This window comes from Zootoca vivipara, chromosome 10, assembly GCF_963506605.1.
Source record: "Zootoca vivipara chromosome 10, rZooViv1.1, whole genome shotgun sequence".
NCBI lineage: Eukaryota > Metazoa > Chordata > Lepidosauria > Squamata > Lacertidae > Zootoca > Zootoca vivipara.
The window spans coordinates 35,174,408-35,200,631 of NC_083285.1; the positions used below are offsets into that span (position 1 = coordinate 35,174,408).

Here is a 26,224-nt window from a genome sequence, read left to right on the forward strand (position 1 = left end):
ATTTGAGGACACATCCATATAAAAATGAAGTCTTACCATTTGGGGAGGGCTCTCTTGCTGAAAGCAGAACACAGTCGCTCTGTTCTGGTGCCTTTGCAATGCTTTTGTAGACATCAATAGTGCTATTAAAGTGCTTAAAGAACTCTTCTGGAAAGAATTTACCTTCTTCATAAAGATGGTCATTATATTTTCTAAAGTTCTAAGGGGAGAAAAATAACAAAATCCATTTGTAAAGGAAGCACAGATAAGCTGAGCTATCACAGCGTGAAATTGTATGGATCATGAATAGATGGAAATGTGTTTAACAGGTGGTACAGACTGGGAGGTCAAAATTGTAAATTATAAAGGTCAAATTCAGTTGGACACATTTTCCTTGATGCAAAAGCTCTGCTCCCTGGATTGCAATTGATTTCTTTCTCGCTGCAAAACTTTAGCAGTTAATGGCAAAACTGGCTTCAAACAATATGGTTCTCAGTTACATCATACTTCTTTAACATGATATTTCAGTTAACTACTAAAACATGGTGACTTTGTGTATTGTAAACATGGGGATACCTTGGGCCAGATTGCGCAATACTTTCCTGATCAGTCCCATGCGTTTGTTTACTTTTTTATACTAAGATTCATACCCTGCTTCCCCCCTCATTTAAGCCAGCAGAACACAAGTTAAGACAATAATCTTAAATTCATGGGGCAGGGAGTTCCACATGCAGAGTGCTGCCACCGAAAAGTCCTTTGGCCACCAATCATAACACAGAAGGGGCTGAATCTAGACTCATCAAAGAAGTGTTTCGGTTTAAAGCGTTGTACATTTAAACAGGGAAAACAGGTAGAGAAAAATGGGACTCCACGTCACCATCTGGTGGCACAATGTTATATCGCACATACAATGCATATAAATTGCTTTTTCTTTACCCGTCTAGCTGACTCCAAGGTATTGACATGCATAAGAGGGTATGAAGGCAGATTCATGTGGGCAGTGACTGACACTGATATAACTTGATCCCAAGATGTTTAGGTCTTTAAAGGGAATACCTAGTACCTTGAATTGCACACCTAAATCATATGGCAGCTGGTGCAACTATAAAAGAAAAGGGGTGAATGAACTCACCACTTGGCCCCCGTCAAAATCGTGGCAGTGGCATTTTGCACCAACTGTGGTTTACAGGTTGTTTTCCAGAGCAACTCCACGTAGAATGTGCCACAGTAGTTTAATCACACAGTAATAAATACACATGAATCCATGTGGCTGAAACAAGGTCAGGTTTTACACCTGCCTGCCTTCAACACCATGGGAGATCTATATGAGGGCATAATTACTTCTACAGTATAATGTTCTATGCCAGTAACATCTGTAAGATTGCTATCACTTAAATTTTGGGTGAAACAGTCCTTGAACAGAATTTTAAAATCAGTTTTAGTCATTCCCAATGGCTCAAATATGCAGCGACTTTGCTTTTGGAAACAGGCACACGCACACACAAGCTATGCAGGTGGCATGTATAAAACTGCTTCAGAAACTCACTTAGATTTTAAAAATAGTTCTGTAGATGTCCAGAGCTTCCTTAGGTGTGTGGAGCCTAGCCTAAGTGTCTCCGAGACAACAAGGAGTCCATCCATATATTAAAAGTAGTACTGCATCCCCAGTCAAATATTAAGGATGCAATCCCAAAAATGCTTACTTGGGAATGAGTGCTATTGAGCTCAATTGGGCTTACTTCAGAGTAGGCATGCACAGAATCACACTGAAATGAATGATAAAAAGTGGATAGGAAAGTTGCAGGCAGGGTGAGGGGCTTAAATATAATAGCAAAAAACTAGTACAAAGTGAAACAATCCTAGAGACAAGATAGTTTCCGTGTAACACTCAATAAAGATTTAGTGATACAGGCACAAGCAGGGGCAAGTCCAAGCAGTCTTGGGCTTGTGTTTCCCACCCCCACCCCCCTTTCTACTATGTTTGGGGAAAGGACCTCTGCAGCATTTAGTTTCACTTTTAGAAAATCCTGGCTTCTTGTTGCCTGTGAACTACAGATCATGGTTTAAAACAAATTCAAAAATTTTAAAACAATCGAACTGCAAACTGACTTGTTTAATTAACAACTTTAAAATAAATGTCTTTGGTTTGTACATTAAGAGCTGGGATTTCTCTGAAGGCAAAATGAAGCATTGCAGAAGTCTTTTGCCTGGCTGTGCAGGAGGCAGAGATTGAAGCAGGTGCTGAAGAGTAGCCAGGATCCTTCCTACTACATACAAACCAGTCTATTCTGTTCTGGTCTGCTCTCTACCCACAATGGTATTATTTTGCAATCAGGAGGAGAGAAGATTAATCTTAGATTATTACCTTATTTTTATTAGTAGACAGGCATGCCATTAGATCATTGATGATCCTTGTGAGATTATTGATGATTGAGTAATTACTTAAGACATCTGACATATCTGAAAAGTCTTTAAATCTGTGCAGAAGATTATTCAGACTCGCTGACAGTTCAGGAACCATCAGATACAACCAACAATGATTAGGCTGTCAGGGGTGATAAAAAGAAAAGAGAGAGAGAGATTACACTCCACACACAACTGTTTAAGCAATTTAAAGTGTGTAAAAGTCGATTAACGTGTCCTTTCCAATAGGTATTAGCTTGCACTTTGTCAAATTGAAAATTCAGCTGCCATTAGATTACCTGCTGTTTTCTTGAATCCTTTTTGGAATTCCTGACAGTCCTTCTTAACATAACTAGGTCAGCCATGACTGTCAGTAGATGTTGCCTGTTCGGCTTTATCCCTGTGTCTACCAGCTTCAAAGCTGTCAAAAAAATCACTGCTAGCATTTAACTTCTTTCACACTGTAGTATGTGGGAATCTAACACACAATCTTGTTCTTCTTTACACAATGACTTGTAGATTGATTATTATGCCTTTTATTCTTCTAATTATTCTATACTCCTTCTTTTCAAAAAAGTGTATCTTCACATTAGGTTCCACAAGACACTTTTGCTGTAAAGTGCATTATGCAACCCCCACCATCCCACAATTTATGTCTTGAATTTGTCTATCTCAGTGTCAAACATGGTTTACTAACGCTCACAACTAAAACACAATTTGAGATCTTTAATACAAGAATTTGGTGGAGCTGCACAGGGCAGGGATGGAGAACCTTTGGCCCTCTTGATTTCACTGGATTCTAGCTACTGCAAAAATCTTGTTGTTGTTGTTGTTGTTTAGTCGTGTCCAACTCTTCGTCACTGAGAGCAAACAGAGATGTCAGAAGCAAACAAACCAATACTGTAGAATCACTCCTACAAACACTAACTTTCAGTAAAGAACATCAAGTTTATGCAATGAAGCTGTCCCATATGGGGATCGAACCTGCAACCTTGGAGTTATCAGCACTATGCTCTAACCAACTGAGCAATCCACAAAACTTGGATTACCCACCCTATCTTTTTCAACACTCACAGAAGAAGCTTCTTCCTCATGCATGCTTCCGTTTGCACATGCAAGAATATACACACACACATACACACACTAAAACCATTTTACTTACTGTTCCTGCCAGCGAACAGACTTCATTTGGCCTTTAACTGAGCAGCACCCACCCACCCACACTATTCTTTGCAGTTTGTACATTTGCTTTTTGGCCCACAGAATTAGATGCTTGGCTGAAAGTAATTTGCAATACATTAATTTTTTTTTAAAAAAATGTTGGCACTGGATGCATTTTATAGATTTGTGTTGCTGACACATTTTGGCTTGGAATATTTTTTGTTGCACCAAGTGCCAGAAACTAATATATTTCTTCAGTTGACTGAAAGCGAGCTAATTGTGCTTGTTCCACCTTTCCCTCCCCCACATATTGATTTCAGTTTAAAACTGATTTAAGGGCTGTCACATGGAAGGTGGAGAAAGCTTGTTTTCTCCTGCCCCAGAGGGTAGGACCCAAACCAATAGTTTCAAGTTACAAGACAGGAGATTTCTACTAAATACCAGGAAGAACTTTCTGTCTGTAAGAGCTGTTTGACAGTGGAGCAGACTTCATTGGCAGTTTATTATAAGCAGAGGCTGGATGGCCATCTGACACAGATCCTTTAGTTGAGATTCTTGCATTGCAGGGGGTTGGACTAGATGATCCACGAGATATCTTCCAATCCTACAATTCTATGGTTCTATAAGAACTTCATTAGATGTTTTGAAGGGAGGTACTGGGACGCGGGTGGCGCTGAGGGTTAAACCACAGAGCCTAGGGCTTGACGATCAGAAGGTCGGCAGTTCAAATCCCCACGACGGGGTGAGCTCCCATTGCTTGGTCCCAGCTCCTGCCAACCTAGCAGATCGAAAGCACGTCAAAGTGCAAGTAGATAAATAGGTACCACTCCGGCGGGAAGGTAAACAGCGTTTCCGTTTGCTGCTCTGGTTCACCAGAAGCAGCTTAGTCATGCTGGCCACATGACCCGGAAGCTGTATGCCGGCTCCCTCAGCCAATAGAGCGAGATGTGCGCTGCAATCCCAGAGTCGGTCACAACTGGACCTAATGGGGTCTCTTTATCTTTACTGTTATAATACTGATGATCTGCAGCTTTGGCTTTCTTGTTCATCAAAGCAGAGCTGTACTGTACACTGTGTGGATGAGGCAGCATGAAAACACACCAATGGAATTTATGAACGACCACTTCTAGTATTAGACACATCCTAACTATTGTCAAGAACGGTCCAGAATGGTCCAGATGTTTCAGTGTCCATGTGGTTTTAATTTAAGGCACTGAACATTATTGTGAGAAAACTGCACCACGAGTATGAAAACAAAAAGCTGCTCCACTGATGTGGATATATTGATAACCGCAGTTCTGCATTCTGGAACACTGGGGGGGGGATAGTGGAAGGAACTAGGGACCTCAGGCAAAAGAAACTCAGAACAGCCGTGCTGGATCAGACCAAAGGACCATCATTTCTTATGCTGGCCAGCTGGGTGCCTTGGGAACGCACAAGCGCAGCATGAAGATCAAAGAAACATAGCACACTGCATTATACCAAGTCAGAGCCTTGGTTCAGCCTAGCTCAGCATTGTCTGCACAGACTGGCAGCAATTTTGATGGTCTCAGTCGGGATACTTTTGCAGATCAACCTGGAGGAGATCTTTCAATGCAAAGCATGTTCCATACATCAGGCAGGCAGCAATGTTGAGAGGCTCACACAGCAGTCCAAGAAGTAATGATTCCCACCAATATCCTATCTCCTCTTTTTCTTGTCCCACCCCCAGTTCTATATCCAGCCTCCTCCCCTCCCTATTTTATCACTTAATATATCTGGATACTTGCTCTGGCAGCTTTTCCACCTTTTCCCCCTACTGGTTGGGCAATCTCTATCAATTTGACACTTTCTGTTCTTAGCTATTACTGTTACTACAATTTTAATAATAATATTTTTTATTATTTGTTGGGGGCAGGGAGTGCATTAGCGGAAGAAAGGAGCTATGTTCCCCCATTTGAAAACATCTTCCAACACCACCTAAAAACATAGCTGCCAAGTTTTCCCTTTTCTCGCGAGGAAGCCTATTCAGCATAAGGGAAAATCCCTTTAAAAAAGGGATAACTTGGCAGCTATGACCTAAAAAGGAGGGAGTCTCTTTCTGGAAATGGAATTTAACCCTTGTGGCATTGTTATTAACACAACTGAGGTGTTAATAATACCAGTTGTAGGATTAATTATTGCGTTCTAAATGTAGTTTAGAAAATACCTACTAATGCAAAATTAACCAATCTCATAAATAGGTTTTTGCCACTCAAAACAATGTTATTCTGAGGGGAAGTGTCCCTGTGTTAATATTGCTCACAAAACCAAACAATACAGCACTTAAGAGCTCTTACCAAGGCTAACAAAATTTGCAGGCATTTCGAGTTTTATTCAACTAAATTATACTCATGAGTAGAACCACTGAACTCAATAAACAAAATGTAACAATGGCCTTTAATTATGTCCGAAGTTTCTACTGTGAATAAGATTAACATTGAATTCAACACTTATTTTTTTTTTTTTTAGATTCTGAATACCATCTGGATATTTCCAAAACAGCATGAATATTACATTGGAATAAGGAGTGTTTAGGAATGGCAGAATTATGCAAGAAAACAACAAAGAAAGGCATATATGTCAGGGAAATAAAATATACTTTTGATTACCCCGTGCATTCATTAAAGAGATAATCATAATAATTATCACAACTAAAGAAGCTGTTCACCTCCTTTATCTCTGACAATGTCTTATGTGGATTTCCACTGTGATTATACATAGGCTTATCCCTTTTGCTGCCAAAGTCACTGTACAATAGGATCGAAAATATAAATCAAAGATTCACACCAAAAATCTATATTCTCTGTCTTGCACACTAATGAGCATTTATTGCATTTTATCACTAAACAAAAGATATGGGGCACTCTTAAGCAGAAATATAGTGTGGTTAATGGTAAGGGGAAAGGTTTAAGCCAGGGGTTGTTAGCTGTTGCCCCCCCCCCCTGAGGGCAATCACCTGTGGTCCAGGTTCGGGGCAGAGCATCCCTTTCTGGGTGTGGCCAAAAGGGGGCATTGCCATCCCACACTCTTGCATAAACTCTCTCAAATAATAATAATAATAATAATAATAATTTATTTATTTATTATTTATTATTACCCCATCCCATCTGGCTGGGTTTCCCCAGCCACTCTGGGCAGCTTCCAACAGAACATTAAAAACAGAATAAAACTTCAAACATTAAAAACATTAAAAACTTCCCTAAACAGGGTTGCCTTCAGATGTCTTCTAAAAGTCAGATAGTTGTTTATTTCCTTGACATCTGACCACTGAGAAGGCCCTCTGCTTGTTCCCTGTAATATCACTTCTCACAGTGAGGGAACCGCCAGAAGGCCCTCAGCACTGGACCTCAGTGCCCGGGCTGAACAATGGGGGTGGAGACGCTCCTTCAGGTATACTGGGCTGAGGCCGTTTAGGGCTTTAAAGGTCCACACCAACACTTTGAATTGTGCTTGGAAATGCACTGGGAGCCAATGTAGGTCTCCCAGGCCTGGTGTTATATGGTCTCAGCGGCCACTCCCAGTCACTAGTCTAGCTGCCGCATTTTGGATTAGTTGTAGTTTCCGAGTCACCTTCAAAGGTAGCCCCTCATAGAATACACACATGGGAACATAGGCCTCCTCATCAGTGGATTTGGGCAGATTATTTGAAGAAGTGTGATTAAAGCTCACCTCCATGCATTAAATGACTGATCCGATACTGGGTGAGGAGGTAATTTCTGTCCCAATGAGGGTGTTGGGCTGGGCAAAGCATTGCATATACTTTCCCTTCTCAGGTCTGCCCAAATTTGTGGGGGTCATGGGGTGAGCTGGGCTGAAGCTTAGCCACTCCTGGTTTAAGCTTAACTCACCCACAGAAACCATTGAGTCTTAGTACTGATCAGTATCTTTTGAAGTAAATGGCTTTTGAAAAGCCTCTGTTTAGTAAGAGCTTTAACAAAACCTGAAGTTCTAATCTCATAAGAGCAGAAAGCAAGAATCATCAATGACTCCCTTGCTTGTTTTACAAAGAATATAATTCAAGCGGTTGTACATACCAGACTGTCCATCTTCCGGACATATTTAAGGGTTATCATATAATCATTTGGAAGATTTCCAACCTACAGACAGACAATAAAGGATATTAAAGGTTATTTAGTAATTCTATATAAAATAAAGCTTAAATTTAATTACCTGCTATATAGAAAAAGATCATTAAATGTTCTGCTATGGCAGGGGTGGGAAATGCATAGCTCTTCAGATGCTGCTGGACTAAAACTCCCATCATCCCTGGCCACTGGCCATGTTGACTTGGGCTGATGGGAATTGGAGTCCAATGAAACCCTATACAAAGGTGGTGCATGAATCCAAGACTCATCATGGCTTGTGCTTATTTTCTGTTACACCTGAATTCTGAACTGGAACGGTAGGTTATTGGGAAAGGCTGCTAATTCCTCATCCCAGTCATTGTTGGAGAAGATTTTCAGCTTGCCAGATGGAATGATTCCCCCATACTCTGTTCTTAAGGTTCTCCTGATTCCCCTAAGCCAGTTTGGGGAGATGGGGGCAGAAGAGGAGGGAAAGCCCCACTGTGTTAGCGGAAGTCCTTGCGCAGGCATCCACTAGTCGAATCCCACCCTGTATTTCTCACCATCCTGATAGCAGATAATTTGGGATCCAGCAATAGCAAAAGGGAATACATTGTTTTCCATACTCGGTATGCGGGAAGGTACTTGATACTTAGCAATGTCAGCAACTGTATATTCCTTTAAGAAAGGTCACTGCAAGATTAAATTTGTTCCAGATCAACAAGCACTACAAGAATTGGCATGCATTATGTATACAATCTACTTTACCGGCATCAGGGCCTGTCAAGCACTTTTCACGCACAGTTTTTTTTAAAAAAAACCCAAAACCGTAAGTGGTCAAGGCTACAGAGTCAAGGAGTAAGAGCATTACTTCTAAACAGAAAACAACTCAGCATAAGACAGCTTGTGCATGACAGTGGATAATATATATGCATGGTGTCTGACTCAGAAAACTTCCCTTAATTGCAAATTATTTATGGAATTGTATATCAAATAGAGTTGGAGTATTGCGGTCTCATCTATGTCCAAGTCACAGCAAGTCCAAAGTGATCACGTGGATAGGATCTCAGCAAAGATCATACTTAGAATGATCCGTCTCAGAATCCTAATCCTCCAACCCTTTCAGCCTTGCATTACCTTCCTTGATTTCCAAGGTATTTGCCTGTCCTGCCTCTCTTAACACTGTTAGCTGATCTTCTTTGAAGGTTGCATGCCTCCTCTGATGTCACAGAAAGCACTTGTATAGACCCTTACAATTTAAAGGTCCAGAGCCAACAGCTGGGAAATTTACATAAATCTTGCCCGCATGTGAAATTCAGTAAGACCTTTCAAGACCTCAGTCAGGGAGACAGTTGTACACGTTTGTACCCACTTCCTTAACCCATTTGCAATGGGCTGTTCCTGGTTCAGTAATCTGGTAAGCAACCAACTCCAACACTACTTGTGACTCCTCACATGGAACTTGCAAGGTGCTCTGTAAAGCACCTGCTTCCTGCATGGGAACTGGAAAATTGTCATGACCTTGGCAGGCCACCATCACACAGAGCAGATGAGCCACTTTGGCTGCTTGTGGCATAAATTCTTCTGCAAAATAATGCTTCAGATGTCTTTGGGTGCCACTTCTCTGGCAACAGAGACACTTTCAGACACCTAAGAAGGAGGGGAAATAGTCTACTACTCCAGCTGGTGAGAGGGATAGTCCAACAAGAGCCAACAGGTTGGGGAAACCTATCCATTCAAACTGGCACTAGTTCTCCAGGGGTTTCCCAGCCTAGATATCTAATTAATTAGGCTCTTAACACAGAATGAACATCGTTTTTTCTGTCACTAGCTCAGTAGACCAATCCCCTTCACCTGCCTGCTTCTCTATTTGCATGCCAAGCTGTATATATAGTACAGTGGTACCTTGGGTTAAGAACTTAATCCGTTCTTAACCTGAAACTGTTCTTAACCTGAGGTACCACTTTAGCTAATGGGGCCTCCCGCTGCTGCTGCTGCTGCTGCTGCCGCTGCCGCGCAATTTCTGTTCTCATCCTGAAGCAAAGTTCTTAACCCGAGGTACTATTTCTGGGTTAGCAGCATCTGTAACCTGAAGCGTCTGTAACCCGAGGTACCACTGTACTCCAAACAAAACATACATAACTAGAATCAGGAAACAGGCCTGCCATTTCTGGTAGAGCTGATGACCGAGCAATAGTGAGGCCTGGGTAGAGCTTGTCACTAGGAAACTTGTACTCCAGGTCTACCTCTCCATCATTTCTCAATGAGTAGACCTGCTGGCCATCTGTGGTTGGGCCAGGCACCCAGATAATGCTTTTCTATGCACTACTGCATAGAAAAGGGGACCCAGGTGGTGCTGTGGGTTAATGCACAGAGTCTAGGGCTTGCTGATCAGAAGGTCGGCAGTTCGAATCCCTGCAACGGGGTGAGCTCCCGTTGCTCGGTCCCAGCTCCTGCCAACCTAGCAGTTCGAAAGCACATCAAAGTGCAAATAGATAAATAGGGACCGCTCCGGCGGGAAGGTAAACGGCGTTTCCGTGTGTTGCTCTGGTTCGCCAGAAGCGGCTTTGTCATGCTGGCCACATGACCCGGAAGCTGTCTGCGGACAAACACCGGCTCCCTCGGCCTATAGAGCGAGATGAGCGCCGCAACCCCAGAGTCGGACACGACTGGACCTGATGGTCAGGGGCCCCTTTACCTTTACCTTTTATGCACTACTGCAGCTCTCAATTGCCCCGACCCCCCCCCCCCTTCAGCCTTTCATTAACTGCAATGCTGCTACAATCAACTTCACAGATTCCCCATCCCTACATTTCCCTAGGAAAACCCACTATGCCATGATGATAATACTGGACTACAAGTCTCCTCAAAAGGAAGACAAAATAGTGGATTATTATTATTAATATTTGTAGAAATAAGGAGACAACATGGGAGTTGGGATGCAATTGAGCTGTGCAGGAACAAGTTAACTTTGAGCTACGCAGAGCCTCTCTTTATTAGCAAGAGATGCAATATACATTCAAGGCTTTGCCCTTTACACCCCTGGGTGATGCCTAGTTATCTCCCCAACTTGCTCCACCACGTCATGTTTCCATTGCAGGGGAAAATACCTTTGCAAAGGAGGGTAAAGGTCAGGGCACAGAACACTGCTGAGGAGACAAAAGGACAAAGAGTGGGCATGGCGGCTAGACAAGCTGTGGCTTGTCTTATGCTGCGGGGGAGGGTGTGCCATCACCCTGCAAGCCATCCCTACAATTATTATTATTATTATTATTATTATTATTATTATTATTATTATTATTATTATTTATTCCCCACTCATCTGGCTGGGTTTCCCTAGCCACTCTGGGCATCTAACAACATATATCAAAAACATAATAAAACATCAAACATTAAAATCTTCCTGATATAGGGCTGCCTTCAGATGTCTTCTAAAAGTTGTGTAGTTCTTTATTTCCTTGACATCTGAAAGGAGGGTCTTCCACAGGGAGGGTGCCACTGCTGAGAAGGCCCTCTGCCTGGTTCCCTGTAACTTCACTTCTTGCAGTGAGGGAACCTGCAGAAGACCCTCGGAGGAGGACCTCAGTGCCTGGGCTAAGCGGTGGTGGTGGGGTGGGGGTACCTCAAAGCCCAGAGGCAGAATGTAGACCTCCAAGCCTCTGTATTTGGAGCTTGGGGTTCTCACCAGTCATAATCCCCACCAGCCTTCCTCACCACCCTCCAACAGACCATATGGAGTGTGGGCCTACTCCAATTATTTTGAGGACTGTTTACTACCCAGCACCTCAGCTCTGCGGCGCTTCTGTGTCCTTTTCCTCCTTTATGTGATGTGCCCTGAGCCATTTTCTCCAGCTGGTTTCTACTAGGAGGATTTGGGGAAAGCTGCAGAAAGATGAAGTGGGATTAACCATTACCGAATTATCAGTACAATAAATGTTTATGTGTTCAGCAGTAGCATTGCTGCAGGGCAGGATCAAGAATGAATATCTGATCCGTAAGTTTGTTTTGGGAAGGAACATTGAACGTTTTGCTCTTGCAACTCAGGTTGAAAGGCTGCAATGATTGCTATAAGCAATTACATACACTAAATGACAAACACATGTATTATATACTTAGCCAAGGCTTTATTTGTTTTGTTTGCCTAATGTTAATAGTTTAGATATGATGTTTCCAGTGTGAGTAGACTATGAAACTGTAAAGTGTTTCTTACCAAAAAATGAACTATCTTAGCACATACATTTCGATATAAGTTGAGCTTGGCCAGCCCTACCACTAGACAGAGGGAGGCAGATGCCTCAGGTGGAAAATGCCGGAGGACAGTAGTATCCCTTCTATCATTCACTCCAAGGGTGGCACCTTTTTATATATATAAAAGGGGAACCTCTGGTTGCAGATACCTTTGGGGGAAAAGGTCCCATGATTAGTGCAACATATAGTACTTCTGATACAGAGAGGAATCTCCTCTTTCATTAGTATGTGCACAAGTACTCTGGAAGCACTGAATGACCACTCACTTTGCATCCCTTCCTTGCATAAGCAGAAAATGATCTGCAGACCTGCTCTGCTAACACAACATAGTGCATGTTCTGCATGTGCAACAATCCTGACAAACACCCAGGTGATACCTAGACCAGAAGAGTTTTATTGAGCTTTATGATCACTATCACAATCTACAACCGTGGGACCCTTTTCCCTTGGAAGCTTTCCCAAAAGTTTCAAGTGTGCTTTCATAATTTTAGTGTGCTTTTATAATTTTAGTGTGCTTTTAAAATTCACTTAATGCAAGTTGTAAAATTTAATTTGTTGTTACTCACAGTCAGAGTTTTCAGGGTGCAAATTAAAAACAAACAACGAGAAGAGTTGGAAAGGTTGTCGTAGGATGATCAAGAGAAGGTGGGGTGGTTCAAGAGAAGACAGAAGGAGGAAAAGGAGAAAGGGCTGGTGTGAGTTCCTTTCAGATGGCAGAATTGGCTTCAGACAGTGAAAAGGAAGGTCACAAAGGAGGGGTGTTTGAAGAAGGATTCCAAAGGTTTAAAAAGATGCCAAAGATTATGAGCAAATTGATGGCCACCTCTTGTTGATGGCATCATAAAGAATGGCAACTTAATGTGTTACAGGAGCACAGAAAACCATCACAGTAATTTAATCACTGACACACAAACTTAGAAACAGCATCAAAAGAGCAGCACCAACTAATCAATACAGCAGCAACAGAATCAAAAGCTTGTTTAAAAAGCAAAGTTTTCCACTGCTAGTAAACACAAACAAGGAGGAAAATGATTTAACCTCCTGAAGCAGGGAGTTCCACATATGAGGTCCGACCACAACACACACACCACAAAAACACTCCCGTGTTGCCAGCAAGTCTCCTCAAAGGCAAGGGAACATGCAAGGGAAGCACCCACAGATGCTCTTAAGCCAGGGGTGGGGGACCCAAGCCTGGGGGCCAAATGCGCTCCCCCAAGCCTCTCTATATGGGACTCTCCCCAGCACTACTTTGAACCCTCCTCAGCTTTTTTTGCCTAGCTGCAATATGCCCTAATGCCTCCTTGAATGGAGGAGAGAGGGGTGTGTGAGAGTGTTTGTAGAAACTAGCCTACAATACAACGATCTAATCAGCCTTCATTGCTCTGTCAATTTTTGCCTCTGGCCCCTCCCACCAGTGGCATGTGGCCCCTGGAAGGTTTTCCAGAAGAGAATTCACCCCTTGTGCTGAAAATAGCTCCCTCTGCAGCTGAGACAATGAAGAGGCCGCATGATCTCTGCTTCTTGTCCAAGTCAAGATTTTAGTAGCAGAATTCTGTACCAACCGATACTTCAGAGTAGTTTGCATGGGCAATGGCACATATATCCATTATGGTAGTCCAGCTGAAATGCAGCTAATGCAGGCATCCCCAAACTTCGGCCCTCCAGATGTTTTGGACTACAATTCCCATCTTCCCCGACCACTCGTCCTTTAGCTAGGGATCATGGGAGTTGTAGTCTAAAACATCTGGAGGGCCGCAGTTTGGGGATGCCTGGTAGCTAATGCAATGCATGTAGGACCATAGTCAATGGGGGCTTAGAGAATAATAGAACTGTAGAGTTGGAAGGGACCATGAAGGTCAACTACCGGTAATTCAATCCCCTGCAATGCTGAAGCATCCATGACAAATGACCATCCAATCTCTGCTTAGTAACCTCCAAGGAAAGAGAGTTCACCACTTCTCGTGGGAGACCTTTCTGCTGTCAAACAGCGTAATACAGCGAAATGTACGTGATTGACAAAAATCAACCTGTTTATTTGCAAGAGGGCTGAGTCCTTGCTTATTTGTGTCATTTGGTTCAGGTTACTTTGTTGGTTGTATAATATCTTCCATTCAAACGAGGATAATAATAATTTTTAAAGGGAAGTTTGCACTTAGACCAAAGCTTATATGTGGCTTTTGTGTAGGAACAGGCCGTTTGTTATTTGAATAAATAGCTGAACAAAGCCTTATGGCTTCACTTAGCACAGCTGCTAGATCTTCCGTTTCATTTCATTTGCCCCTTCTCTGTACAGTATTTGCAGCTTGTTTCTTCTGCTTAGATGTCCGATTCTCACTTTCTTTCCTGCTTGTACATTTCTCCTCTCTTGCCTCTTGTTTATATTCTCCCACACTATACACTTCCTCTTTATTCCTTCTGTCTCAGCTGGAAAAGTGTGCCTCCCTTCTAAGTAGAACAATGAAACAGTTAAAGATATTTACTTATTTAACAGTGCAATACTAAAACCACTTATGCCAGACCACTTCCACTGAAGTTGATGACTCTTGAGTAAGTGGATTGTGAACAGTGATCATAAAACTGTGCGGCATCACTCATAAAACCATATTACATCAACACAATTAATAGAAAATTAATACTATGTGCACAGAATGTTTCCAGGCAGCTCATGAAAATATAAAAAGCGTTGTTTCAGAGTTGCCGCTTTAAATTAAAAGCCTGGAGAGTAGGGTAATTAAAATTAAGAACAGCAATTTTTTAAAAAAAGGAACAGCAGCAATGCACACCAAAATTGTAAATTCTTCCAGACCCCCATCATACTGCTTTACATGAGTAAGCTGAGCAGAGATACATAAGAATGCCTTTGAAATGGTTTGTAAAAGGCCAAGCGTAAGGTTACCAGACGTCCCCATTTCCCGGGTCCCCAGATTTGCAAATCAGTCCCCTGACAAATTCCATTGATTTAGTAGGAAGTTGAAAAGTGTCCCCAGATTCATTGAAAAAACCCTGGTAACCTTAGCCAAGCATGTACATTTATTTTTAGAAATCTGTAAAAAGACTGTCTGTCAAACAGAGAAGGGCTGTAGCTCAGTGGCAGAGCACAAACTTTACAAGCAGGTTCAATCCCCGGCACCTCTAGATAGGCCTAGGAAAGATTCATGACCCAAACCCTGAATAATCCCTGGCAGTCAAGTATACTGAGCTGGGTGGATCAGTGGTCTAATGTTTTGTAAAGCCGTTTCTTATGCCCCACAGATCTAAGCAATAACTTAAATATTTTGGCCCCAGTGTAATGCTCTGCTTGTTCTCAGAAAAGTCCCAAAAAGTGTGGCATAATGGTTAGAATGTTGGACTATGACCTGGGAAACCAGAGTTTGAATCTTCATTCAGCTACAAAGTTCACTGGGTAACCGTGGGCCAGTCACCATCTCTTAGCCTAACCTACCTCACAGGGTTCTGAGGATGAAATAGAGAGGACCAACCAGGCACACCACATTGAGCTCCTTGGAAGATAAAGGTGGTATATAAATGTAATGTATAAAAAAATAAAGAAGTTCAAGCATAGAATCCCACTAGGAACTGTTCTTGGCACTTGAGTAACTGGCGATGGTGGTGAACCATGCAAAGGTGGGAACTGTCTGCACATTGTGTCTGAAGAACTGGACATGGAGGAAGGGGTTGGTTTCCTTCATGAGCACAAATCACTCCATGTATGAGATAAGCCAACAGGTGCAGAGTCAGCCCAGTCAGTGCTGACTGTATAAGTTAGGCACGACCAAACTTAGCCCTCCAGCTGTTTTGGGACTACAATTCCCATCATCCTTGACCACTGGTCCTGTTAGCTAGGGATGATGGGAGTTGTAGTCCCAAAACAGCTGGAGGGCCGAGTATGGCCATGCCTGGTATAAGTGATTAAGACATATCACACTCAGTCTTGTGCTGTCTGTGTCGGAGTCAATCTGGAAAAGTAATTCAAAGATTTGAATTGCTGGACCAACGGAGGTATTTCTACTTATCTGTATCTGTTTCTGCAAAGCCTACAAGCTCTATGTATATATAAACGCCCAGAAATGTATTACTGAAGCCTTATCTTCTGCAACAGTAAACTATTTGGACCTTAAGCTGCCTCTGTTTGGCGAATGGAACTGGGGGCAACTTTCACTGTGTGGGAATCTCACCTCAGATTTCCAACACATTTGAGGATCCATATGCACACTGTTTATACCCCCCCCCAACCAAACATTAAACTCCTTGTTAGGAAAAACAACAAGATGAAACTATTTCATTTTCCCTTGGAAAGCTGGTAGGTGTGATTGTTCGTACTGCACAAGCTAATAAAGGCATTTAACCACATTTCTTCCGATGTGGATATCAGCTTCACCATAAATATTTATGGTAGCATGAAATGGATTGCATGAAAGCATGTAACTTGCAAGGGCTCAAAAATCTCAAAGGTTTACTGTACCGAAAGAGAGTTGATCACATGCAGGACTGTTTCACACCATGACTTACCAGCTCTTTCCCCTACCCCGCAGCCACACACATTGTAAATACCACAAAGCTAAGCCATGGCTTGACACAAGCACATGACTGTGGGGGCTCCAGAAAGAATATTGTGGTTACTTGCTCCTCCTTCGGTCCTGCTACACTGCTGTGACCTAAACTATGGTTTGGCTTAGCGTGCCATCCCAACCTGGTTTTGTAATTTATCTCCTGCACATAAACCACAAGCCAAATGCTATAGAACAAACCTTTGTTATAGTTCATTGTTTCTCTAGAGTGAGAAAAACCACAAGCCTGGATATGGATGACATGTTAAGCCAAACCATGGCATAGTTCACAGAAGGACAGCAGCATCAGGACTGGAGGAGGAGCAAAATGACTGCAATCTCCTTTCTGAGATCCTGTGATTTCACACTAAGCAGGACTGTAGTTAACGGAGGGTTGGCCAGGGTCTCAGCCCTGGTTGAAGCTTCTAAAGGGGAACCACTGAGGCTCCCAGCTTACAGGGGCTTCCTCTGACCGCAGCACCTCCTTGCGGCTCCAGAGACTAAAAGCGTCCTTCCCGTCTTTTGTAGCGTGTGGATCTTGAGCTGCTGAGCACGAGAGGGATGCCAATTTGCAAGGCGAAACAGGAAAACCTGGGAAATGATCCTCCTTCCCCTTTCCCCCAGTCTGTTTTGGAACTGTGTGCAGAAGAGAAATCCTGGAGAAAGTTGCTCTCTAAGCAAGTTGAAAGGGGAAATTTTGGTGCTTTCTTTCTTCTTCTTTTGCTTCCATCAATGTCTCAAAGATCAATTAAATGTGGTGAAGAGATCAGAACACCACCTCCTGCCCATTTGGGGAACAGAAGCACTTTGGAGTATTGCTCTCTCTCTCTCTCTCTCTCTCTCTGTGTGTGTGTGTGTGTGTGTGTGTGTGTGTGTGTGTGTGTTTGGATCTAGAGGACAACATACATGTTTACACCATATGAATACATAAAGCGGGGACTGCTGCATACAATCAGCTACAAAAATTGAGTCCTATGACCTAAATGCGATGCTGACATATGAAGCGCTTTGTATTTATCCCTTCCTGTAGTGTGTGTGTGTGTGTGTGTGTGTGTGTGTGTGTACACAAACACATGTGGGGTGGTGGTGGCAAACCAAGTCTTTGCCCCGGGTGACAGAAAGCCTAGTTTAAGCCCTGCACTAAGCCTTAGCTTAATGTGCAAACTGGGTCAATGTGGAGCAGTATCAGCTAATGTTTTCCTTATTTTATTTACAGTACTCATTTCCACATTAAAAGCAACATGTTTCTCATAAGTGAGGGAACATGTGTTTTCTAGAATCCATGTGACTTTAAAAAATAGTTCAGCTCACAAGATCACTATACATTGTTCATAACTGTACTGCAGGCTGTTTTACTTGGTCTTTACTTGGGGGTAAAACATGCAAGGCTGTGTGTTACGAATTGTTTCTCAGTGACATTTCCATTATCTGAGTCTTGCTGAGATGATCTAATTTAAATTGGCACAAACCCCTTTGAGATGCATTTTTGTAAAAGAAAAAAAACAATACAATTCATAAAAGATTGCCCTTTTTCTAATTAGGGGGAAAGCACGCGATTTGGTTTTTCTTCCATAAGATTGTGAGAACACAAGCAGAATGCTCCTCAATCCATTATTTTCAAGTAAGAACACACAAATGAAACACTCAGGTTTAGGTTAAGAGGTGAGGGGGCCTATTTACCATGGGCTTGAGAGAAAAGCTAATACTAGCACTTGGGGAATTTGCTAATGGGCATCAAAAATGGAACAAAGAAAACAAATTAAGGACATCTGAGATGTGCTGCTGACTGTTAAAACAAACATGTGAGTTGAACAGGAAGCCCAGAAAGCTGCTGTCTTGGATGCTGCAAATCTGTAGTAGCCAACATGGTGCTCTCCAGAGGTTGTTGGATTGCAGCAATTATTACACGCCAAAGTGCTATGAAACCATCACCCCACCCAAACAAGGCCTATACATGGCAATATTCATTTTGGATTGAATTAGCCACAACTTTATTGATTACAGATGCAAGGGGTTTGGCCTAGGCATTGGGTATATCCTATATCAACCAACCTACTTGCTGGATGTTTTATGTGGGCCGATCCAGAGATGGTTAGGCCCTGTGACATACATCAAATATCTCCTTGACTGGATTGCTGTCTTGAGGAGTGCTATGACCCTGGACCCCACATGGGCATCTGGACAGAAGCACCTCCTCCTGGATTCCTTTAATGGAATACCTGTTCCCTCAGTGGGGCAGACAGAAGCTTACAGCCTCTCCTCCAACCAAGACTAAGGCCTAACCCATCAAAGTTGTGACAATTGTTATGAGGAAAGTAAAACCTTCAGAAGAGGCAAATTAGTCTGACAGAAAAATTCCTCCCTGGTCCCCAATATGGGGACTGAGATTAGGGTTGCCAGACTCAATAGAGGACAGGACTTCTGTGCCTTTAATTGCCCTACTCTCTTTTGAGTCTGGAAACCTTAAAGAGAAACCAGCAGAGCCTTTGTTTAATTTCCAAGCAAAGGGTCTGCTGGTTTCTCTTCAAGGTTTCCAAACTCAAAAGAGAGCAGGGCAATTAAAGGCACAGAAGTCCTGTCCACTATTGAGTCTGGCAACCCTAACTGAGATCATCTATAGCAAGGTCACACACTGAGCAATCACCCACAGTAACAAGTAGGCACAAGCTGAACCCAAAAGAGAAATGGAAAAATGGCAGTGCCAGGGAAGGGGCTAGCTGCTTTTTATTTCTGAGAAGTGGACCAGAGTGAAGTCCGCCCTGCTCATTGAAAGTCTGCCCCGGACCCATCAGCAATTGGTCAATTTACAGGCAGGTTGAATCCAAGTCCCCCCAGGCCAACAAGAGAGTGACCTGGTCCCTCACTGGCTGGAGGTCCTGAGCAGAGAGAATTCCCTTGGGATGAGGTGGTGGAGTCAATGCCTGACTGCAATGTTGTGCTACAGTGGAGATGAGCAGAATTCCCATCATCCCTGATCACTGGCCATGCTGGCAGGGACTGCTGGGAATTGGAGTCCAACAGTTTTCTGGCGGGCACCGAGTTGGCTAGCTCTGCTGTAAACACAACCATTTTTGTGAATGCACCTTCAATCTTCAATTGTAAGTCAACATGCTTCCCCCAGTGTCCCTTCTTGCTTACTGTGGCTGCTTAGCATAGTCACAACACTTAGTATATAAAAAGAAGGTTATAAGGAAAGCCACTTGCCAGTTTTGCAATGTCATACACATCATCCGTCACAGGATTCCCGCAGGGACTTTGGGCTCTGAGAAGAGGATTAAGGAGGAGCAGCTGAAGATAAAAGCAAGTGATAATCCAAGTCTGAAAAAGAGAGAGAATATTTGCTTGGTAAACTTCACAATAACCAGTTACATAAAGTAACATGTAATACTTTGAAGTGAAACATTTCTTGGCTGCTAAAATAGTCAATCACTAGCTTGCAAAAATGCAGACGAGTATGATAAAAATGCTGATATCATGGGTTAAGATTTCATTGGGCAATATTTGCAGAAACAAATTCATGCTTCCAAGGCAAATATAAAGGGTGGTATTTAACCAAGTTCTCCACAGAGCAGACTCATTGAAATTAATAGACCTAATTCTGTAATGTTCATTAATTTCCATGGGTCAACTCTGAATAAAACTTAGTTGAATACTACCCAAAGTGTTTATCTCCCCGACCCAATCTTCTCAGGGAGACAAGAAAATGCCTAGAACAGGCTCAAGATGCCTAGAATGTATTTCATAAGTTAAAATAATTTTTTGTTAGTTGGATAATAGGGGCATAAAATGTGTTTGGTATTTGACTATAGGTTGCACCCAAGTTTTGCTGAGAGGAAGCTCAAACTGAAAGGGATGAACCTAAGTGTTCATTCATTTAAAGGGGTTTCTGCTGAGTATGGCTAACGGTGGATGCAAACCCTACTTATATACCGATTTGTTTACTGCTCTCATGACCCATTTTGAGCACCATTTGGAAAAGTGGAATATACATTATTTTGAAGATGGTGTGAAGTGCCAGTAGCTGGACAGCAACAGTGGGAAAGGGTATTCTGCTTTCGAGCCATGCTGGTGGACTTTCCGGAGACATGATCCTGAGATGTGGACACACTCCACACATTAAAATAGCACACCCAGCTTTCACATGCTACAGCTGAGCATTTCCTCAAGCCAGAGCTGTTTGGCAGCACACCCAAGGGTAGCATTCTTTGAAATTGCACTTCACTGTAATAAAGTTGATCACAGTCTTGCCTATAGTTTCCTTTTTGCACTTCCCCAGAAAACCACACATTTTTGCTTGCATTTTCTCTTAAAATATGCATTCTGTATGCATTTTAGCACCTTTTTAAACCCAAGAACTGTTATCTCAGAATTAGACACGCAAGAACCAAAGGATAATCATGTTCTGATCCATATATTTGTCTCGGAATTGTGAATTAGTTTGGTTCCTTAAAAATGTATGAAGAGTCCTGCCAGATCAGGCCAAGAGTCTATGTAGTGAAGCATCCCGTTCTCACAGTAGCTAACTTGAGACCTTTTAAAAGCCCATAAGCAGTGCATGAGTACAAGACCACTCTCCCCACCTGTGATTGCCAGCAGCTGGCAGAATTCAGGGCATACTGCAGTTGAGAGCTTTCTCCTCTATGAGTTTGTCTACTCCTCTTTTAAAGCCACTCAAGTAGGTAGCCATCACTACCTCTTGTGGGAGCAGATTCCAGAGTTAAGTACTGTATGAAAGTACTTCCTTTCGTCTGCCCTGAATTTTCCAATATTCAGCTTCATTGGATGAATCAGTATCATAAGAGAGCAGGAAAAACCTTCAAGGCGTGCCTATAAACCCAATACACACATTGAGTCTGTTCTCAGCTGTTATGGCTACTAGGCATATCCAGCACCATTTTGTTTGATCCTTTTAACAAACCGATCTGTTCCAGTGACCCATCTTGCAGCAATAAATCTGTAAGTCAACTGTGTAGGAAAGTCACTCGTTTCACGGTTGTCAAATTACTAGCAATTATTTTAATTCCTTGTAATTATCCTGAATTCTTTGTGTAGAAATGGACCGCATATAATTTCTTTTGTCTCCATATTTCTTCTTGGTATTTGTATGCTGCCCTATAACATGAAGCTAACAACAAGTTAGCAAAAACAAGTGAAATACTATGGTAACCATTAAAAGGGGAAGAAGCCAGACAGATACAATGAAACAGAACTTGCCACATCCTCAAATTTAAAATAATAAAATGGCAACATGGTTCATAAGCAGAGAGGGAGACGACTTAAATTATGTAAAAGGCTTGGGTGAACAAAAAGGTATTCAGCTTGGCAGGGGAAAGATCACAAAAATGGCTTGTCCCCCTGGAAACCTATTCCGTAACTAAGATGCCTCTACTGAAAAGGACCTGTCTCTGGTGATTGCTCACCTCATTTCATTAATCAGAGGTACCAGGAACAGGACTTCTTAGGAGGATGTTAAGGTGTGGGTCAACGTGTGTAGGAGAAGACATTCTTTCATGTAACCTGGTCCCAGGCTGCTTAGGGTTTCTACGGTTCAAACCAGTGTTTTAAATGGGGCTCAGGGGCTAGTGCAACTGACAATCCACAGACATAGTGTGATCAAGCAGCCAAGTCTAGATTGATTCTTATTGTGTTTTATTTTGGATTTTTTTCTATTATTATTATTATTATTATTATTATTATTATTATTATTATTATTATTAAACTGCTGAGTCTCAGGGCACTTTCAGACCTGTTTATTGGGCATTCATAATCAGGGAGATTAGATGACAATTGCTGTTTAATGAACTTTCACTCCAGTTTGCTTGTGGGAAGGTAGGGTGCTGCTGCTGCCTCGAAGCAAAAGCTTTTCTACACTTTCCAGTGAATCTCCCCATCACTTTCCTTATTACAAAAAGTCCACTCTTTGGGGGAAATTGTTTTTTTTTTTTTTGCATAACACTTCCCACTCATCTGTGCAATTGTCTGACCTAAATTTGTATGCATGTGGCTGAATTCCACCCAAAAACAGATATTGTCTGGAAGCAGCTTCAGTTAATAAACCTGTGACCCTCTTCTGCACCAGCTACAGTTTCTGGATCGCTTTTAAAGGCAGCCAATCTATCATGCATTGCAAGAGTCTAAACAAGAAACAAGCAATTCATAATTTTCTAAACATCTCTTGTGCTACCTACCAGTCATCATCTCCTCACCCTTAGCTAAAAAGCAGTATAAAGCTTTTCTTCACAAGAAAGCTTCTCCACTTTCCTTATCTTTTGCCTTTTCTAGAGGAGTTCTGCAATAATTTTTTGGAGAGGAAGTGGCCAGTGGTGCAGAGTGTTCTGAATGTGTCTCTCTTATGTGCATCTCTCCATATTCTTACAAGTTCTACTGTCAGATTTTGTTTTTAATATTTTATTCCCTCAGCTTTTGCCTGTGGTTGGACATGATTTATTTATTTTTGTCCACCCAAACTAACAAAAGCCTGATTTCATAAACATCATCTTAAGGTGCTTACGGCTCCTTAAAACTAAGTGGATTGAATCTATGTTTTGTATTAATAGCTATTTTCAAATGTGTGTTTCAAAGTACTCTCTGCATCACATTATGTATTAGATAAATGCTAGGGTAGATGCAGATAAACATTGATCTACTACCTAATCTATGATAAAAAAAATTCTCCTTACCACTTGGCAAGATGATACAAACGGCCACATAACCTCACAATGAGAGAAGTGACCCTGAAATGCATGGGCTAGTAGTTTCTTTTGCATTGAACCTGCCTCTTGGATTCACAGAATAACCTCAAGTGGGAGATTTTGTAATGCCCTTCAACTCAGTTTTATAAGTCTGTATCATGTCATGCCCAGCAAGTGAATAAATGCACACAAAAGCATCTTTGTGAGTGCTGACTTTTTTTAAAAAAGGCTAATGCAAGTAACATTATAAGTTTTCAAAATATGTCAAATTAAATTTGGAAGAAGTTTCATAACTGTGGAGCCCTCACCACCACCTCCTCAGATTGATTCTTATTGTGTTTTATTTTGGATTTTTTTCTATTATTATTATTATTATTATTATTATTATTATTATTATTATTATTAAACTGCTGAGTCTCAGGGCACTTTCAGACCTGTTTATTGGGCATTCATAATCAGGGAGATTAGATGACAATTGCTGTTTAATGAACTTTCACTCCAGTTTGCTTGTGGGAAGGTAGGGTGCTGCTGCTGCCTCGAAGCAAAAGCTTTTCTACACTTTCCAGTGAATCTCCCCATCACTTTCCTTATTACAAAAAGTCCACTCTTTGGGGGAAATTGTTTTTTTTTTTTGCATAACACTTCCCACTCATCTGTGCAATTGTCTGACCTAAATTTGTATGCATGTGGCTGAATTCCACCCAAAAACAGATATTGTCTGGAAGCAGCTTCAGTTAATAAACCTGTGACCCTCTTCTGCACCAGCTACAGTTTCTGGATCGCTTTTAAAGGCAGCCAATCTATCATGCATTGCAAGAGTCTAAACAAGAAACAAGCAATTCATAATTTTCTAAACATCTCTTGTGCTACCTACCAGTCATCATCTCCTCACCCTTAGCTAAAAAGCAGTATAAAGCTTTTCTTCACAAGAAAGCTTCTCCACTTTCCTTATCTTTTGCCTTTTCTAGAGGAGTTCTGCAATAATTTTTTGGAGAGGAAGTGGCCAGTGGTGCAGAGTGTTCTGAATGTGTCTCTCTTATGTGCATCTCTCCATATTCTTACAAGTTCTACTGTCAGATTTTGTTTTTAATATTTTATTCCCTCAGCTTTTGCCTGTGGTTGGACATGATTTATTTATTTTTGTCCACCCAAACTAACAAAAGCCTGATTTCATAAACATCATCTTAAGGTGCTTACGGCTCCTTAAAACTAAGTGGATTGAATCTATGTTTTGTATTAATAGCTATTTTCAAATGTGTGTTTCAAAGTACTCTCTGCATCACATTATGTATTAGATAAATGCTAGGGTAGATGCAGATAAACATTGATCTACTACCTAATCTATGATAAAAAAAATTCTCCTTACCACTTGGCAAGATGATACAAACGGCCACATAACCTCACAATGAGAGAAGTGACCCTGAAATGCATGGGCTTGTAGTTTCTTTTGCATTGAACCTGCCTCTTGGATTCACAGAATAACCTCAAGTGGGAGATTTTGTAATGCCCTTCAACTCAGTTTTATAAGTCTGTATCATGTCATGCCCAGCAAGTGAATAAATGCACACAAAAGCATCTTTGTGAGTGCTGACTTTTTTTAAAAAAGGCTAATGCAAGTAACATTATAAGTTTTCAAAATATGTCAAACTAAATTTGGAAGAAGTTTCATAACTGTGGAGCCCTCACCACCACCTCCTCAGATATTTTCTGCAGTTGAAGTATATTTCAAAAACCTATAAAACATTTTTATTTTGTTGATGACTACCATTGGTGGGGTTTAGGCTGTCATGAAGTGGAGGGGTTAACAACTGATTATTCTTATGACTTTAATAAAATGCTTCTGTAATGTGAGCTCCTCTCCTCTGTAGCATGCATCCTATCAACTTGTTGAAAGAGTAGTCCTCACTTTGCAAAGCTCCCTTTTGGTGAACCACAACTATCATCCCCATCACTTACAGCTGAGCGGAACTGAGAATGAGACTTGCAAGAGTCCCCCCAAAAGACTTGCTTTAATTGATGTGCAGGAGAATCTCCAGTGAGCTCCTCACATTTCAGTCAACAGGTTTTCGGATACATGTCAACAGCTGCACAAAATTGAATATGACACCAGATTTCACAACACGGATGATACGTATTAATCGGTACTTCAATCTAGTTAACATTATGCTGTTAAAACAAACCTCCCACATACTGTTATGCCTCATAGCTACGTGCAGTTATAGAATTCAAATTAATTAATCCTAGAGGATATAGCTGAAGAGCAAAGATGGGAAAACTGCAACAGACTTCTTACCCAACCAGCAAGACAAACCTTGGCTGCATACACAATGTCCCTTTAAAATGCATTTGAAGCACATTCTTTTCCTCTAAGTATTCTGGACACTGTAGTTTACCCCTTACAGAGTGACAATTCCCATCAACCTGTAAAAACTATAATGCCCAAATTTCTTTGAGGAGGGAAACTCCTCAAAGAATGGAATGGACTATTGAGTTGTAGTGTGTACGTAGCCTTTCTTAACATTTTCCTGCGGAATTAAATTAATGGGGTTACATAATAGAGCATGACCCCAAGGGATCCATGTGAATCTCGTCTGCTCCCAGGGGGAAAAGGGGAGTTCCAATGCTTCCTGCGGCCTATGAAATACCCTCTGAACTGCATGGTATTAACTAATTATTTCAAGACTGAGACCACAGTGGAAGGCTTCAAAATTTGGGTGTGCATCTCAAGTTCCCTGCCTTTTTTTTAAAGCAACTGATGCACAACTTTCTCTTTTACAATGTTCAATCAAACATACCCATCAATAGCACACATTGTTTGCCTAAACTAAATTTAAGTGAGGCAGAGCTTTCGATCTTAACCAAGGAAAAATGTGGAGCTTGACTTAGAGAAAGACCTGATTTCCTGGCCAGCAGAATTAGATGTTCAAAGTGCATTTGAACAAATTTTGATCTTTCATCCTTTCTTGGTCACACTAAGGGTCAAATTAGATGTGAAATTAACTTTAGGAATATCATTACATCAAGGTGGGGGTCTTACCTGGAGGAACAATAAGTTTTGAAATGGAGAAGACCATTTGTGCTCACTCTTAAGGTTAAAAAAGATGGTGTG

The 26,224-nt window shown here is 41.7% G+C and overlaps 1 protein-coding gene across 1 annotated transcript in view; it reads right to left on the reverse strand.

The window, feature by feature from the left end:
- KITLG (KIT ligand) overlaps positions 1-26,224 on the reverse strand; it is an 89,426-nt gene that overhangs the window by 17,177 nt on the left and 46,025 nt on the right. The window contains exons 2-5 of the mRNA XM_035127402.2: positions 19,628-19,741; positions 7,599-7,661; positions 2,345-2,524; positions 37-199 (exon numbers count right to left, since the gene is read on the reverse strand). Of these exons, the coding sequence (XP_034983293.2) occupies positions 37-199; positions 2,345-2,524; positions 7,599-7,661; positions 19,628-19,741 (520 nt within the window). The remainder of the gene's footprint in view (positions 1-36; positions 200-2,344; positions 2,525-7,598; positions 7,662-19,627; positions 19,742-26,224) is intronic.